Source organism: Alexandromys fortis, unplaced genomic scaffold, assembly GCF_014885135.2.
Source record: "Alexandromys fortis isolate MF-2015 unplaced genomic scaffold, M_Fortis_MF-2015_v1.1 scaffold_44, whole genome shotgun sequence".
NCBI classification, from domain to species: domain Eukaryota; kingdom Metazoa; phylum Chordata; class Mammalia; order Rodentia; family Cricetidae; genus Alexandromys; species Alexandromys fortis.
Genome location: NW_026067921.1, coordinates 10852244 through 10868909, shown reverse-complemented (window position 1 = coordinate 10868909; position 16666 = coordinate 10852244). Strand labels below are relative to the sequence as shown.

At 47.3% G+C, this 16666-nt stretch overlaps 2 protein-coding genes across 2 annotated transcripts in view; one reads left to right on the top strand and one right to left on the bottom strand.

The window, feature by feature from the left end:
* Window positions 1-3916, top strand: part of Fscn3 (fascin actin-bundling protein 3) — a 10159-nt gene extending 6243 nt beyond the window's left edge. Inside the window, exons 3-5 of the mRNA XM_050141760.1 lie at window positions 207-377; window positions 764-969; window positions 3139-3916. Coding sequence (XP_049997717.1) covers window positions 207-377; window positions 764-969 — 377 coding nt within the window. The 3' untranslated portion in view covers window positions 3139-3916. The remainder of the gene's footprint in view (window positions 1-206; window positions 378-763; window positions 970-3138) is intronic.
* Window positions 3917-9586: 5670 nt separating this feature from the next.
* On the bottom strand, window positions 9587-16289 carry Pax4 (paired box 4). The gene is made up of 11 exons (XM_050141663.1): window positions 16156-16289; window positions 14145-14247; window positions 13664-13794; window positions 13162-13377; window positions 12800-12875; window positions 12121-12246; window positions 11832-11914; window positions 11408-11477; window positions 10830-10885; window positions 10419-10560; window positions 9587-9723 (listed from the first exon to the last, which is right to left on the bottom strand). The coding sequence occupies exons 2-11, from the start codon at window positions 14155-14157 to the stop codon at window positions 9587-9589; spliced, it is 1050 nt and encodes a 349-aa protein (XP_049997620.1). The 5' UTR covers window positions 14158-14247; window positions 16156-16289.
* Between the last annotated feature and the right edge of the window lie 377 nt (window positions 16290-16666).

Below are 16666 nucleotides of genomic sequence, written 5' to 3'. Positions count from 1 at the left end.
CACACACACACACACACACACACACACACACACACACACGAGAGAGAGAGAGAGAGAGAGAGAGAGAGAGAGAGAGAGAGAGAGAGAGAGAGAGAGAAGGAAATGCTGACATAATCCTTAGGTGTCCTTCATGCTCCTTTTCTTCCCCCTGGAAAGCCCCTGGAGAGACCCAACCTATCCAGATAATGCCTCCCTGTTTCTTTCAGGCCCCAATGAGGAACTGGAGATTCGATTTGCCAATCGCCCGTTTCTCGTCTTAAGAGGGCGGTATGGGTATGTGGGCTCCTCCTCAGACCGGGACCTGATACAATGCAACAGGGATCAGCCTGACTGCATTCACCTTCTGCCCTGCCGCCAGGGCATCTACCACTTTCAGGGTGAGTGGAGTGAGTGGTTCCTCTTCCCCACCCAGAGACCCTGACCCAGCCCAGCCTCAGTCCCAGGCCGGTCTTAGAAACCTGCCACCGCGGACACTACTCATCATAAAAACAGGATTTCAGTTTGTTTTCATACTTCAAGGCCCCAGGGTGGCTTAGCAGAATAGGAATCAGTGAGGTTCCCAGAGGTTCTTCTGCATTTGTCTAGAAGGATCTACTAAAGCAGGCAGGATTCGATCCCCGCAGGAAGGCGGGGGAGGGGCGAGAAGAGAGAGGAGGCGGGACAAGGGGTGGTATTGCACGTCTCAGGGAACTCCCCTTGGAGGTTTCAGTGCTTAGAAAACTGCTGCCCAAATGGTCGACCGACATAGTTCTTCCCTCCCCAGCACAGGGCGGATCCTTCTGGTCAATAACATCTTTTGGCACCTTCCGCCCTTGGGGAAAATTCGCCCTCAACTTCTGTATAGAACTTCAGGGGAGCAACTTGCTCACGGTGCTGGCGCCCAACGGCTTCTACATCCGAGCCGACCGAAGTGGCACACTATTGGCAGACAGTGGAGACATTACCAAAGAATGTATCTGGGAATTTTAGGTAAGGAAGAGTGGTGTCAGTCAGGGAAGCAGGAGCTGGGGCGCAAGAGGAGAACGGAAGTGGGCGGGGAGACTTATGGTCCAAAGACCAGAATGCGGGACTGGGCTCGCTTCTGTCCAGGAGCTGACCAACTCCAGGCATTTATTCCACATCCGCACCGTTCCTTGCAGGCTTCTAAACCGGGTCTTGCTAGTGAGGGAAGAAAAGCATCGGGCATCGTGTCTGGGTTTCTTAATGCTTTGTTGTTCTGACTTAGGGGTCTACAAGCAGGCCTGGGTGCCTATGTCTCCTTTAAGATGTAGAATTTTACCCCATTTGGGGGGAAAATGTTTGTAGATAGGGAGGGACATTTCCGTCCTTACCCCTTGGTTTATCTCCAGCCCTGATTCTTCTCTGAAATGCCAACCTCATTTCTCTCCGACTTGACTGGTTTCAACCTTCTCGTCCTTCTAACCAGCATGACTGATTCTCTTCCATAGTCCTCTCCTTCCATGCCATCGCTCCCAGCCTGACCCTACTGTCCTTCCAGACGGTCACGGTCAAAGCCTCCTCTCTAACCCCCTTTAGCTGCCTTTATCGAACTGTGCAAACTCGGGTGCTTCCCCACCGATGTCTCTTGAGCACACTCTGTTTCATAATTACCACCATCAGTCTAGGTACCGCTGTCGTTGCCCCTCAGCAACAGTCCCTGTCCCCAGATTCATCCCCATCTAGTCTCCCAGTCTCTTCTGCAAACAAATTCTTTTTGTTGTTGTTGTTGTTGTTGTTGTTGTTGTTGGTTTGGCTTTTTGGTTAGGTTTGGTTTTTTAAGGTAGGGTTTCTCTATATAGCTCTAGCTGTTCTGGAATTCACTCTGTAGACCAGGCTGGCCTCAAACTCACAGAGATCCTCCTGCCTCTGCCTCCCAAGTGCTGGGATTAAAGGCATACACCACCATTGCCTAGCCTGCCTACCAAGTTTATTTTTATTTTTATTTATTTATTTATTTTTATGATTTTCAAGACAGGTTTCTCTGTAGTTTTTGGTGCCTGTCCTGGAACTAGCTCTTGTAGACCAGGCTGGCCTCGATCTCACAGAGATCCGCCTGCCTCTACCTCCCGAGTACTGAAATTAATGGTGTGTTGTGCTACCACCACCCGGCATCCAAGTTTATTTTAACATGCTGCTTCTGGTTTTCCCGCCCTTTCAGAGGTCCCATTTTCCTGCCTTGGAAAGTCAAATGAACTTTATAGAAAATACTGTAGGTTTGCTGTTGTTCCTGCTGTTATTGTCATGTAGCCCAGGCTGGCCCTTGACTTCCTTCATAGTCAGGGATGACTTTGAATTCAGGGATCCTCCTTCCTCGACCTCCTGAGTGCAGGTTGATTACAGGCAAACCCTACCACGTCTATATGTGGTGTTGGAGATGGAACCCAGGGCTTCACAAACACCAGGCAAGTATTCGTCTAGTTAGAACTGTGACCTTAGAGAAACTGCTTTCACATTTCAAGACCTCTGTTTCCTTGCGTGTGAAGTGGAAGTAATATGCATCATAGGTATTATCAAGGCTAAGAGCCAATCAGAAACTAACCATATCGACCCTCGGTGTATGTTCATTCTTCTCCGCGTAGTCTACACAGGGCACAAACTGAGAAAAATAAAATGAAATCCCATCAGGCTTCAACTTCTGCATCTATGCCATTAAGAGTTTGGTTTGGCTCTTTCCAAGCCCCACATCCTGGTAAACAATGCGCTGTAGAGCATAAGAGCCCAGTCCTAGTCAAAGCCTGTCCCTTGAAGAGCAAACAAGACTATGGCTTTGACCTTGGAGGGAATTGTGAGGAATACCTAACACAGAAAATGCTCTGTGTGACCTGGTCTCTACTACATCCTCATTCTATCAGAAGTCAGTGACTCGGTTTAATTTCTTAGTAAAGAGGGGCTTATGCTTAGCATTATGGGAGGCCCCGGGTTCGATGCCAGCATTGAAACAAGACAGGACAAATACACAAAAGGACAAGTTCTCAGTAAATGCTTTCTTGTTAACTGCACAGCCTTGCTCTGAACTCTGATGGGGATTTTATTTTTTCCTATAAATTCGTCTCCACTTATTTAATGGTTATCCTCACCCAGAAAGGTATAAATTGCTTCATTCTCTCTCCTCTTGTCCATTTCCTCTTCCTTCTCCAGGGCAATGGGACGCTGCCTGCCAAACTCTAAATCCCCCAGGCCTCCAAGAACAACTTCTAGCTAAACAGGACAGAGGACCCCGAGTCAAGATCCAAGAGAAGAATACATGTTGTACAATTTTTCCTACTGAGTTTAGCAAAACACCTGTTGCAAGCAACAATACATCACAACAGGCCACCCCCAAGACCCGTATGTGCATCTGACTCAAAGGACATATGTGTGTCTGGTTTGGGAAACATAGGGTCCAGACTACCACATTTTCTCTCAGTGTAGAATGTGCATACACATGAGAATGACATGAAGGTGGACGGAGAACTATGAGGAAGGAAGAGGAGGTCTAATGGGAGGGGACCAAGAGAAGGGAGGTGGAGGACCGGAGAGAAGGACAAATGGTGCAGGTGTTCTCTCATATGTGGGAGTTAGATGTAAATATGCACTCATACATACATACACACGCATAGCTATGTGACATGAGGGCACAAAGGGAAGGAAAGGGGCCTTTGAAAAGGGGGAGAGTTCAGGGCTAGCCTGGTCTACAGAGCTAGCTCCGGGACAGCTAGGACTACTCATAGAAACCATGTCTTGGAAAAAAAAATAAAGAAAAAAGCCGGGCGGTGGTAGCACACGCCTTTAATCCCAGCACTCGGGGAGACAGAGGCAGGCGGATCTCTGTGAGTTGGAGGCCAGCCTGGTCTACAAGAGCTAGTTCCAGGACAGGAACCAAAAGCTACGGGGAAACCCTGTCTCAAAAAAAAAAAAAAAGAAAGAAAGAAAGAAAAGAAAAGAAACAGAAAAAAAAGTAAGGGGAGTGCAAGTGAAGAAGAGAACAGAACAAATATGTGTGTGCATGATATATATATATATATATATATATATATATACATATATATATATATATACATACATACATACACATGCATAAAGTATCCAAATAAAATACACTATTTAACTGGACGTGGTGATGAATACCTATAGTTTAGTACTCAGGAGGCTAATAAAGTTTCAGGTCAATTTCCAGTTTAGGCTACACAGTGGGACCCTGTAAAAACCATACACACATACACACACAACACAAACCACACACGCATTATTTTGAATACTAGCTAAAAATAATAGAAAAGAAGAAAAGAGTATGTGTCAGGTTGAGGGTCAAAGACTGTCTCCCCAGGATGCTGTAAATTCTACACAAGAGGAAGGAGACTTACAGTTACCACATGCTCCTCGCCCCTAGCCCAAACCAATAAACTTTTCCCAATGGTCCCTTGACGAACCAGCCTCGCTGTGAAGGATTCTGAATGTAGATGTAGCTTGTGAATGTCTTTTAGACTCTTCCTTGGGGAAGAGTATTTCTCTTGCTCTCACCATTCCTTAGCTGCCTGTAGTTCTTTGTCTAGGGCTGAGGCCTTGTGAGGCTTTCCCCCTTCCATGTTAGTGTATTTGTTGGTTATCCAATACCATGCACATACAAGTAACATAATCTGGGCTGAGCGGGATGTATGCATGAATGTAAGTATATATGTATGGGTGAGTGGATGGCTGGTTTTATGGATTTATGGGTGTGTGTATGTAACAATTAAAATGAGGTCATCTTGCCTGGAAATCATGTCCTAGAAACCTAACTAAACACCCTGGGCTATCAAAATCACGGATCTTGGAAGAGGACATATCACCACTAATTTACTAAATCAGTATCATTCCTAACTGTCACGCCCCACCTCGTCCCCGGAGCAAGGATGACGCGACCACCGGAGCTCTTCTCACTGCAGTTTATTCCAGGACTTTATTCACTTTCTCTCTTCCCCTCTCTCTCCCTCTCCTTCCTTCCTCTCTCTCTCTCCCTCTCTCTCTGGGCAAAACCTCTCCCAGCCCTTAAGTAGGCATGGGCTGCCAATCCTGGATTGCCAGGTAAGCACTGCCCATAGGCTCATGCATATGCAAGCAGCTGATGATCATTGCGTGATCAGGCATAAGTCAGACTTTAGCCATAGGAGTTGATTATACATCTCTATCAGGTGTGGCTCTATGCTGCTCGCTACACCTAACTATGTTCTGGATGGGGAGATCTCAGGAGGCCTCAACGCTAGGCAAAGAATCACAGGTGATTCCGGTTTTATCCCATGCTTTTTCAGACCCAGACCAGCTGGCCTTGGTGAGTTCCCGATAGAACATCCCCATTGTCTCAGTGTGTGGGTGCACCCCTCGCGGTCCTGAGTTCCCTTCTCGTGCTCTCTGTCCTTCTGCTCCTGATTTGGACCTTGAGATTTCAGTCCGGTGCTCTAATGTGGGTCTCTGTCTCTGTCTCTTTTCATAGCCTGATGAAGGTTAATATTCAGGAGGATGCCTGTATGTTTTTCTTTGGGTTCTCCTTCTTATTTAGCTTCTCTAGGATCGTGAATTATAGGCTCAATGTCCTTTATTTATGGCTAGAAACCAAATATGAGTGAGTACATCCCATGTTCCTCTTTTTGGGTCTGGCTTACCTCACTCAGGATAGTGTTTTCTATTTCCATCCACTTGTATGCAAACTTCATAGCAGACAATGAGGACTACTGAGAACTCAAGAACAATGGCAATGGGTTTTTGATCCTACTGCACGTACTGGCTTTGTGGGAGCTTAGGCAGTTTGGATGCTCGCCTTACTAGACCTGGATGGAGGTGGGTGGTCCTCGGACTTCCCACAGGTCAGGGAACCCTGATTGCTCTTTGGGCGGATAAGGAGGGGGGACTTGGTCGGGGGAGGGGGACTTCACCGGGGGGGGGGGGAATGGGAGGCAGTGGTGGGGAGGAGGCAGAGATCTTTAATAAATAAATTTAATAAAAAAATAAAAAGAATCACAGGTGATTAAGGAGTGCCGAGAGCTGGAGAAACAGTCTTCTCTAGGGAAGAGCACACCCAATGACTATCTAATACCACATGGTCGGCTATGAAAACATGAACATACAAGTAACATTATATAGACTTAGAGTAGGTTGTGTTTATATAACTAGGAATACACACACGCAAGCTCACGCATGTGTGCGCGCACACACACATATATAAAACAAAACAAAAAGACTAACAAAAATAGAAAGGCCAGGAATTTGAGAGAGCAAAGAAGGAGGTACTTGGGAGAGTTTAGAAGTAGAAAAAAGTAAGGGAAATGATGTAATTATATTAATTTCAAAAAAAATATTTAAAATAAAAAATCTTGTACTTATTCTCATATTTAAATAAAAAGTGCTCTGAATTTGAGAGGGGGGATTGAGGGGAAGAAAGGATGAAAATAATGTATTCATATTACAATTTCAAAAAACAGACTATTGTAAGAATGCCTTCTAGGTTTAGAACAAATGAAAGAACGTTCCTCTTAGGAACATGGGTGCCGGCATTGGCACCTATGTTCACCCCGCCATCCCTTGCTCCCCCTGACTGTTTACCGAGCCTCCTTGAACTATCGTTAGCTTCGATGCAGTGAAGTCAGAGCAGAGTGATTCCCTCACCATTTCTCACCTCTGCAGGCAGCTGGAGTGCTTGCCCTGAGGGCCCATAACTCATGGGCAGAGCTCAGCCTCGTACTCAGATGTGACCAATTTCTACTGCTCTTGCCGTCAAAGCAGGACCTACAGAATGTCTGCCTGTCTTGCACGCCCTTCATTACTCTAGCCTTTATCTCCCTCCCACTTGTCCTGTTAATGTTTTAATTCGCATAGACATTCATTTAGAAAGGAATAGTTTTTATCGCTGTCATAAAACAAAACCCAAATCACTTGCTGCTAAATACAAAGTGACTACAAAAATAAGCACTATGAAAAAGCAAAGCAACGCCGTGAAATCCTAGACATCCCCCCCAAAACACACAGCCCAGGCTGAGCTCCTGTCTCTCCTTTTGTTAAGGTTGGCAACTGTTTAAGGAGGTGCTGAGGGGACCGCAAGCAACTTTCTCCTGATATAATCAGGATTGAAATTGCTTAAAAGTTATTACTTAACACAGCAGACTGCCTCTTAAAGCCAGCATCCATGTCCCCGAATACCCCATATGACAGTAAATGCTTGCTTTAAAGTCTTCTGATGAGAAAAGTCGAAATAAAAACATGAAAGAGACTCAATTTGAAGAGGAGAAAATGGCCTTAGGTTTCAGTATTTCTTCTCAAGATACATGAATTTGTTTTTTAATTAAATGTTAAGTAGGAAATGCTAGGGAGTAGGGCATTTTCCAAGAGGGCATTAAACACAGACCTACACCAGAAAGAGAGTGTTCCTGAAACCCCAGCAAACTGAGAGGCTGAAGCAGAATTACTCCAGCTCAAGAGTTTAAGGCTATCTTGAGCAAGGTGAGACTTTGCTACAAAAACAGGTCTTGGGCTGGAGAGATGGCTCGGAGGTTAAGAGAAGTGACTGCCGTTCTGGAGGTCCTGAGTTCAATTCCCAGCAACCACATGGTGACTCATACCCATCTATAATGAGATCTGGTGCCCAGAACACTATATACATAATAAATAAATTTAAAAAAAAAAACAGGTCTTACCTAAGGAGGTAATGCATCTTACAGGTCTTTTAATACAAAACCTCTTCCTCAGCATTCTGTAAACACACACACACACATACAAGCATGGGAATGTGTGTATACAGGGATACTCGTGTGTGTGCAAATATGAGCGTGCGCATGATTCACAGTCTTATGTCCAGTTCCCCACAAGTGACCCTTCATCCTTTGCTTGTCTGTGCTCATCCATGGGTCTCAGCTGAAATAAGACAGCTCTGACTGTTGTTGATGTCAGGCCTGTTGCTGGAGTGAGGGGCTGTTTTCTTTTTTCTTTTTTAAAGATTTATTTATTTATTATGTATACAACATTCTGCCTCGATGTATGCCCGCACGCCAGAGGAGGGCGCCAGATATCAATACAGATGGTTGTGAGCCACCATGTGGTTGCTGGGAATTGAACTCTGAACCTCTGGAAGAGCAGCCAGTGCTCTTAACCTCTGAGCCATCTCTCCAGCCCGAGGGGCTGTTTTCTGACTCTGCTGTGCACATTGCCTCCCTATAACCTTGCCTATTTTCCTGAGCAGCCTTATCAAGCAGACCTCCATCTCAAAAGCGGAGAAGTCAGGGGAGGGGCAGGCTGTGTTGTCTTTGTCATCAAATGGCTTCCGGGGCTACACCATCATCACACTTTTCTCTGTTGGTGAAAATGCTGTAGAAAAGAAGGCACAGCCCACATGTGGTGTTTGAAATGTGATTGGTTCCGTGGTGGCTAACTGTTCATTTTAACATGGATTACATATAAATAGATGTGTGGTTGCTCACCAGTTCTTCAACAGCCAGCTTTAGAGGATTTGTTCTAAGTCAGTGCCTACTCCAGGTGGAAAACACAAGCTCGCCACCCACCCCCGCTCCTGTCACTACCACCATTATCCACCCTCCGCCTCTCAGAAGAGCAAAGAATTGTTGAGAATTTGCAGCACGTGCCTGTGATTCTAGTACTTGGGAGGCGGAAGCAGGGGGACTAGGAATTCAAGGCCAGGCTGGGATTATATGGGAAGAAGCAGGGGCGTGGGGAGGAGAAAGAACTTAGAAATACAAGCCAGTCTTCCTTTCCAAATATCCCCTCACTTCTTTTTTCTAGCTTCTTCCCTCTCCCCACATCCTAAGACTACCAGGGAGAAGCCTGTAGCTTTCTTTGCAGACAGACTTGAGAAGGTCTGGGACTCCAGTTTGCCCCTGGAGCATGTATGAACAGGAGAGGAGAATCTCCAAGTGTCATTTACACTCTGCTGCTATGGCAAAAATACATATGCAATTAGGAAATTGTTGTTTATTTGTTCAGAGCGAAGAACTATAATAAATTGTCTTGGCAGGGGTGGTGGCACATACTTTTAATCCCAGCACTTGGGAGACAGAGGCAGGTGGATCTCTGTGTGTTTGAGGCCAGCCTGGTCTACAGAGTGAGTTCCAAGATAGCCAGAGCTACATAGTGAGACCCTGAATCAAAACAATAAACGAACAAACGAACAAGCAGAAACAAATAAATAAAATAATTCTAGTAAATTTTCTTAGGTGTGGCTAAGTTAGTTATTTGTTGACTCTCATTTGTTTGTTTTCTGCTGACCTGTACTGGGGGGCCAAAGAGTGAGGTGCTATGATGTAATATGATGTGTGTGCATGTGTAACCCCAACACCTAAATATATCAATAGGTACATAAATACCTACAAACATGGGATTGATAGATTCATTACTACAGATAAATATGACTGGATAAAATACATGTATACATAAATTACAAGATAGAAGATAGATTGATGATAGATAGATAGATAGATAGATAGATAGATAGATGGATAGATAGATAGATAGATACATACATACATACATACATACATACATACATACATACATATTGGTGTTCATGAGAAAAGAAGAACTATTGCTAACTTTAAAAAAGCTTTTATTACTTCCAAATGGAAGCCTGTTATGGCCAGTGTGAGTAATGGGTTGATGCTGCTTCTCCTGACCCTCCAATCAGATGGTACACAGGAGGAGAGGTGAGGCAAGGCCAGGCAAATTCCATATATGAAGAAGAAGCCACAGGAAGGAGGGAGTGGCAATCTGTGTGGGGGAAATAATGGCATTAGATCTCACCTGTCTCTGGGTCTCACCTTAGTCCAAGTCTTACGGCAGTGGAGTACCACACAGGTTAGGGCTGAAGTGGTACCAAGACTAGGGACAGAGCCAGTGGCAGGAAGAGCAAAGGTGGCCATGGGGGTGACACCAGCAAGACTCTGGGGAGCTTGGGCTCTTCACCCACATTAATTTATCCATTATTTGTGGGTTCAAAGGCCTGTGTGTGCAACAGCATGTGCAAAGCACACATGTGGAGGCCAGAGGACAACCTGTGAGAGTCGATTCTCTCCTGCCGTGTGAACTTCCTGGGGTCAGACTCAGGTTGTCAGGCTCAGTAGCAAGTGCTCTTACTTGCTGAGCCATCTTGTTGGCACCTGGGTTGGGCCTCTCAAAGTCACTAAGGCAGAGGGCTGAGACATACTTACCTAAGGGTATATACCTTCAGATCTCAACACCACTTCCTTCGCCTTCTGTAGGTGTCAGAGCTACTGTGGATGCCCCAGCATTAAGAGCCCCACAAGGAATGAGGGAAGCTGTTTTGAGAGATTCCTTTGGTATCCCCAGCTGGAGGACCCTACCCTCCCACAGAAAAGGTGTAGAATACCCACAAGTACACCTTCCCATGCCCTCCAGGATCTGTAGTAGACTCTGGGAACACACAGCCTGTTCTCAGTTCTTACCCCAGCAGGACTGGAGACAGGCGTGGGATGGGGTGTCACTGAAACACCTGTCTGGTGCTGTCCCCCAGCACAGGTGACAGAAGGAAGGACTCGGCGGTTCCGGCACAGGCAGGGCTGCTGGGGGCACACTACCAGGGGACTGCTGAGAAAGCAAAGTTGGGGGTCTTCTCAATCACTAGTGAGAAAGCCTGGGAACTAGGACTGCATGACCCCCAAGACCACCTGCCCCCAGGCTGTGTTCTACACCCCAGAGGATGCCATTCCCATGGAAGACAAGGGATAGCACTTTGTAGAACACACAGTGAAGGCCTTGCCTATCCATGGGTTTTACCCATGCCTTCACCATAAATAGGAGAGGTCATGAGACCTTTAGTCGTCCCATATCATAAGCTCCCCCCTCCTCCTAAGTACCTGTGCAGAAATGATCCCTGGGGGAACTCTTGGTACCATCAGATCCTGAGAAGCACCTACAAGGTGAGGGTGGATCCACTCAGAGGGAGAAATAGGCATGGGGACCTGGGATGTGGTAAAAGACAAAGGTTCCAGGAAAGGTAGCAGCTTCTTGCAGAGTTTGGGAGAGACGAATGTCACAAACTAGGCTGTCTTCTTCCCAAAACAGCTTAGGAAACCAGAAATAATGATAAAGTTCAAGGGATGATCCTAGGAACTGAGCAGCCCTTAAGAACAGGGTCTGGACATGCCCAGAATCTAGTGCAGGTATATGAGGATTGCTATGTAAATGCACATGGATGGATGGATGGATGGATGGATGGATGGATGGATGGATGCATTGATAAATGGATGGACAGATGGATAAGTGGATTGTGGATGAATAGATGGGTAGGTTGGTGGGTGGATGGATGGGTGGATGATTTGGTGGATGGGTGGATGCGTGGATGCATGGATAAACAGATGGACAGGTGGATTGGTGAATGAATAGCTAGATGGGTGGGTAGATGGATGGATGGGTGGATATGCACAGAAATCACCTGGTAGCTGTGTTTCCCACTTCAGCTTCTCTTGCCTGCGCCATTTGGCTCTTCTATTGGAAAACCAGACCTGAGAGAGAACAGGAACTGTATCACTGGCTGTGTCTTCAGCCACCTGGCACCAGCTGCTCTCACCATGTGTCCCTGGCCTGGACTCCGAAGGCAGAGCCTTCCACCACTCGGGCACCCTCTCTCCCTGCCCTGCCTTTGCTCTCTGTCTCTTTCCTTGCTTAAAAGCCCTGGGTGTGGAAACGAGGAGAGCGGTCAACAGAAGAGCAAGGAGGACGTCACCTCTGATTTTTTTTCTAAGCAAGTTTTCCCCCCACCCTCTTGCTGCCATCTCTACCTTAGCAGACCCAAAGCCCTGGTCAGAACATTCTTCTCCTTTCCAGTTTCCTCACACTGTGCTCCAGAGATCACTCACCCTCACTGTGTCCTCAGGCAGAGAAGTGGCAGCAGCCAGCTTTCCACGGGCCGCTGAATCTGGGTACTGCCCACGCTGGAACTCTGTAGAGACAGAGGTTCCCACAGTGAGAGTAAGGAAGGCATGGTCTCTTGTCAACCCCCACTCCCTACCTCTTAAAACCCTAAATAGCCCTCCTTTCCAAGGCCAAGCCACCCACAACCTGGACCCTTCAGCCCTTGCCCACAAGTCTCAAGCCTTTCTGTCCTATCAAGGACCTTCTGCCCCACTGTCTACCGCAGCCCAGCACCTTTTTCCAGGGCCTCAGCTTGGCCTGGGGAGAAGATAGTTCGATTCCTGTGGCTAGTCCCTGGATGGGGACCTCGGGGAGCCTCACATCTACTGTGGGAACTGGGAAGAGTTGGAGCCAAAACAGCTGCAAAGGAGGACAATGTCTTATGGCATTTGTAATGTAGACCTTTCTGGTTTTCTGGGGTCTCTCACTAGACAGCAACACAGGCACAGAAGCAGAGCACAGCTTTATAGGAGTATGCAGTTCCTTACTATGCAGTTGCTATACAATGTGCCCAGTATCATGGTACTACTTAGGGAAAACAGAATTGCTCCAGGCTTGAATAACCCATAGAATATGGACAATGTTCTGAGAAGCTAAAGGAAGTAGAGGAAGGGTATGAAAGGCCCTATCTAGCCTTGCCCTTAGCAGTTAGTGTGAAACTAGGAGTTAAGGGATCTAGGTTCTGTTCCCAGACATGCCAACCACTGGCTGATGACTGAGCAAGCAATTTCATTTTTCTGAACCTCTGTGTTCTACCAGGAGCAAACAAAGCCACCCACTACAGCCTCTTTAAGGGAGTGTTGGGAGGGTGATTGAAAAAAGAGGGAGAATTCCTCATGCTAGGCAGAAGGAAGAGCTATAAAATGCTAAGAATTTGGCTCTGGTTATCTCTGCTGGCAATTCTAATACTCACCTGGTAATCTGAGTTGTGTCCAGTGCAACTTCTGGTCTTCCTGTAGCGCCCGAAGGACTCTGTTGATAGACGACACCTGGGGTGTTGGGGTACATATGGGGGAAATGGTTTCTACACCCAGGACTGCGTTCTGTAGATCCTTTGCCCTTGCCTCGCCATCTCCAAAACCCGCTCCGCCCCCAACCCATACTTCCTCCTCAGTTCCCTGACTACCGCCGCTTTTCAGAAGAGAAATTTGTGAGTCAGGAGGCCGATACCAGTTTCCCTGAACACCAGGCTAAGATAACAAAATTGCCAAGGAAGAAAGGAATCTTCTCCCCAGTCTACCAGCAAAGCCCCCACGGTAGGGAGAGGGCACCTACACTGGGAGCCTTGTCCTGAGTGCAGAGTCCTTCCACACACAGCTGGCGCTGGATTTCCCAAGCAAAGAGCGCTGGATACTCATCCTTTAGCTGAGCAATTCGAGCCACCACAGCCGGTGTGGCCAGTCGCGGCTTGCTTCCTCCAATAGTCTTGGGTTCCAAGACACCTGTGCGGTAGTAACGTCCTAGGATCTTGCTCACACAGCCGTTAGATACCTGAGTCAGATGAGAAGCAGAAACAGACACAGAAGACGTGATAGGTAGAAGGAAGCTGAGCATTCCTAAGACAAAAGGAAGCTACAAGGCAAAGGGGGGGTTTACTGAACCAAGCCATGGAGTTGAGTGGCTAAGCTCATCTTGGGCACCTAAAACTCCCCTTTCCAACCTCCAAGAAGGTTTTCTAGGAGGAGGCCCTTAGGGTTCAGCCCCAAACCGTTATCTTAAGAGAGGTCCTTGGTGCCTGGTTCTTGTCTCCATTATGGGACAAAAGGTTTGGCCCTACCTTAAGGCTCCGAGAGATGTCACAGGGTCGCATCCCACTCATTGCTAGCTGCACAATCTGCTGCCGGGTGTCCAGAGGAAGAGGCCGGCCATTCACAAAGAGTCCCCCCAGCTGATTCACACTGCTGATTCCTGAGGGTTAGAGGTAAGCTTCAGCGCACTGTGCGTGTCCAGGTCCTCACCCACCCTTGCAGAAGGTCACTCGGGCTTTCTATCCTGATCTGCTACCACACAGTCTGTCTTTCTCTGAGATTGCGCCCACCTTTTCCCAGGGTCCTCAAAACAAACCACTTGCTTTAGGAGCGGGTTATGCACTAACCCAAAGGAAGCAGAGTAAAGCAGAGAGGGAGCAACCGGAGAAAACCATGCCCAGAGCATTGACTAACGACAATTGAAATTGTGTTGATGGGAGCCAAGACCCAGCGACAGTATTCAATCTCGGAACCCTTCTCTATCCTTCCAGCTTCTCCCAGGCCTCTCACCGTCCTGCTGCATGCTTCACACTGGTCCTCCTCACGGAAAGACAGGACGCCAACTGGCAGACTGAAGGGGGCAGCGTCTAGAAGTTTCCCTTTTGATCTGGTTCTGCAATAATATAGGGTTATTTAAGTGTGGTTCCTTGAAATGGTCAAGGAATGGAATGTTTTTTACAGGGTTAGCGGGCTGGCTAACACAAAAACATTAAAGTTCTGTTACGTTCTTCTGGACGGACATCACAGGGTCAGCTGGGTGCTGGATCTTTCCTGGTAAGGAGGATGAAGGAGGAGGAGGAACTAACTTCCCACATGTCTATTAAAGAGGGGCTGAGAGGTGGGAGGGACCATTCTCAGTACCTGGACTTTCTCTTCCCCAAGTGGACAATGTGACGACTGACTGGCCATAAGCCTTCTCAGTGCCTGACTGACACCCTTGAGCCAGAGACTCTCTGGCTTTCAAGTTCAGAGTTCGTAATCAGGAGGTCCTAAATTCAGTTCTCCAAACTCCCATCAAAGCACTTCAAGGACTGCCTTACCCTGGTTTTTTGTGTTCTCCAGGAAGCTCGGAGCAGGGTGGGGGGGATTTGGGACTCAGCTTTACCCTCAGACCCTGGGATCCGGTCCCACACATTGGAAAGATACATAAAGCCTGAGATGATGGCTTCTGCTAGAAGGCACAGCTCATAACAGGGTCTACAGTTGTTGTAGCTGTTGGTGCTTTTGAACATGGAATAAGTCCAGATACCACAGTGAAGTTTCCTTTTCAATGGCTGCCTTTCAGACATTGTAATTTTTACTAGCATTTCCTTGCAGCATTTGGAAAGGAAGGCTGCTCGTGGGAGTGGAAGACATCTTCAGCACAAGAGAGTCTGTGCAGCAACAGCCACCACAGTCTCGTCTTTTCTGCCCTCAACAGCAACTAAAAGGAGTTGAAGCTGTCTCCTTTTGTGCCTGGGATCCTGGCAGAGCTGTAGGTAACTCCAGGGAACAGTTTGCCCATGGAACTTTCCTGAAATAACCAAGCTGCCTTGGCTCAATTAACTCAACAGCAATTACTTCGAATAGGGCATTAGGCATGAGCACATTGCTGTTTATTTGGGATGAAGTGGAGGGGGGGAGGAGAAAAGGACAGAGGCAAGCTGAGTGTGTAGAGAGTTATACCAGGAGAGGGAGGAGGTTAAGAATATCAGTCCCACCTGAATTCTTCCTGGGAGTCTTTCCTTTTAAATGGAGATAACAATGCAAGAGGAAGAAGAAACCAGCAGGAGCAAAACATCAATGGATCCAGAGCTCATCGAGTTCGGTAGCCAGGGTGACCTTTTTTAATTTATGTTTAGGTATCTGGAGATACACCCCTTCAATCTCTCAGCATTCCAGAGACTCAGTGAGACCGTCAAATCCCCTCCACACACACACACACACACACACACACACACACACAGAAAATGGAGGCACAAACTAAGATGAACATAAATCAAGACCCCCTCAGAGAATAAAATTTAAGGTTCAGAAGCCAGTTTCTGAGCAAAGGTAAAACATTTCTGGTTTCAAAGCATGAGATTCTCTTTCTCTTATCCCAGCCCTGCTTAATCCTTGGGCAACTGTCATTTAAGAAATGGAGAGGGAAGCTGGGGGTGCAAGGGGCAAGGGAACAGGGGCTGAGACTTTCAGCTAAACATGCATAAGAGTCTAACTTCCCAAGTGACCAAAGTTACCTGTGGAATGCAGGTCCAATAGTCACATCTAAAAGACCTCCAAACCAAGATGAATCATGCCCTAACTCACAAAAGGAAACCCTATCTCCAATAGCCTCCCCCACACCCCCAATATATGTGGCAACCTGTCAGAAAAAAAAACAAAACTTGATACTCACTAGAGGAGACAGCAGGTTGAGGAGTTGAGGGGGCAGGAAGGAGAATAAGTGTGTAGACAGGAGGAAGAAAGTTGAGTTTGGGCACACAAAGACATGGAGACAGTATGGGAGGCAGAGCAGACAATGAGCCTGCTGGCGAACTACCTGGGTGGAGGAAAGGAGGTAGGAATTCCAGCGCGAGGTCCGAGGCTCCTGTGGGGGCTCCAGAGGTTGCTGGTGGTCTGCTATTGCACCAGCCTCCACTCTGCTGCTGCTTCCGTCCAGCCAGGGGGTCCAGAGCCACACAGAGTCTGTGCTCAGGAGCAGAGGGCAGCCTTCTGGGAGTAGCCAGTGATGTCACAGGCCATGAGCAGAGGAGGAGGGAAGTGTGCATGGGGCTGGCTGACATTGGCCCTGAGGCAGGGTAACCCACAATCAGGGACCCGCTGGGTCCTTCTGTGGGGCTTCAGAGTCCACCTTGTGTCCACTCACCCTGAAGGAAGCATAGAGCCATTCTCAGACAGGCTCTCTCAGCATAGGGTGTCCCCAAGCATGGGCCAGTATTCCTGAAAAGAATGAGGATCATGGAAGACGAGGGACTTCAGACTATGGTCCCAAAGTTTCACACGCATAGAAATATAAAGGAACATTCCAGAAGCACTGATACAGTTTCCCA

Bases quoted from the DNA above. Each gene is read 5' to 3' on its own strand.
- Pax4 (XM_050141663.1), bottom strand. The intron at 11,915-12,120 runs GTGCTGGGCTGC...CTGTCTCTACAG, and splicing joins AGCTGAGGCCCTGGAAAAAG to AGTTCCAGCGTGGGCAGTAC. The intron at 11,478-11,831 runs GTGAGTGATCTC...GTTCTCTCTCAG, and splicing joins TGCCTGAGGACACAGTGAGG to GTCTGGTTTTCCAATAGAAG.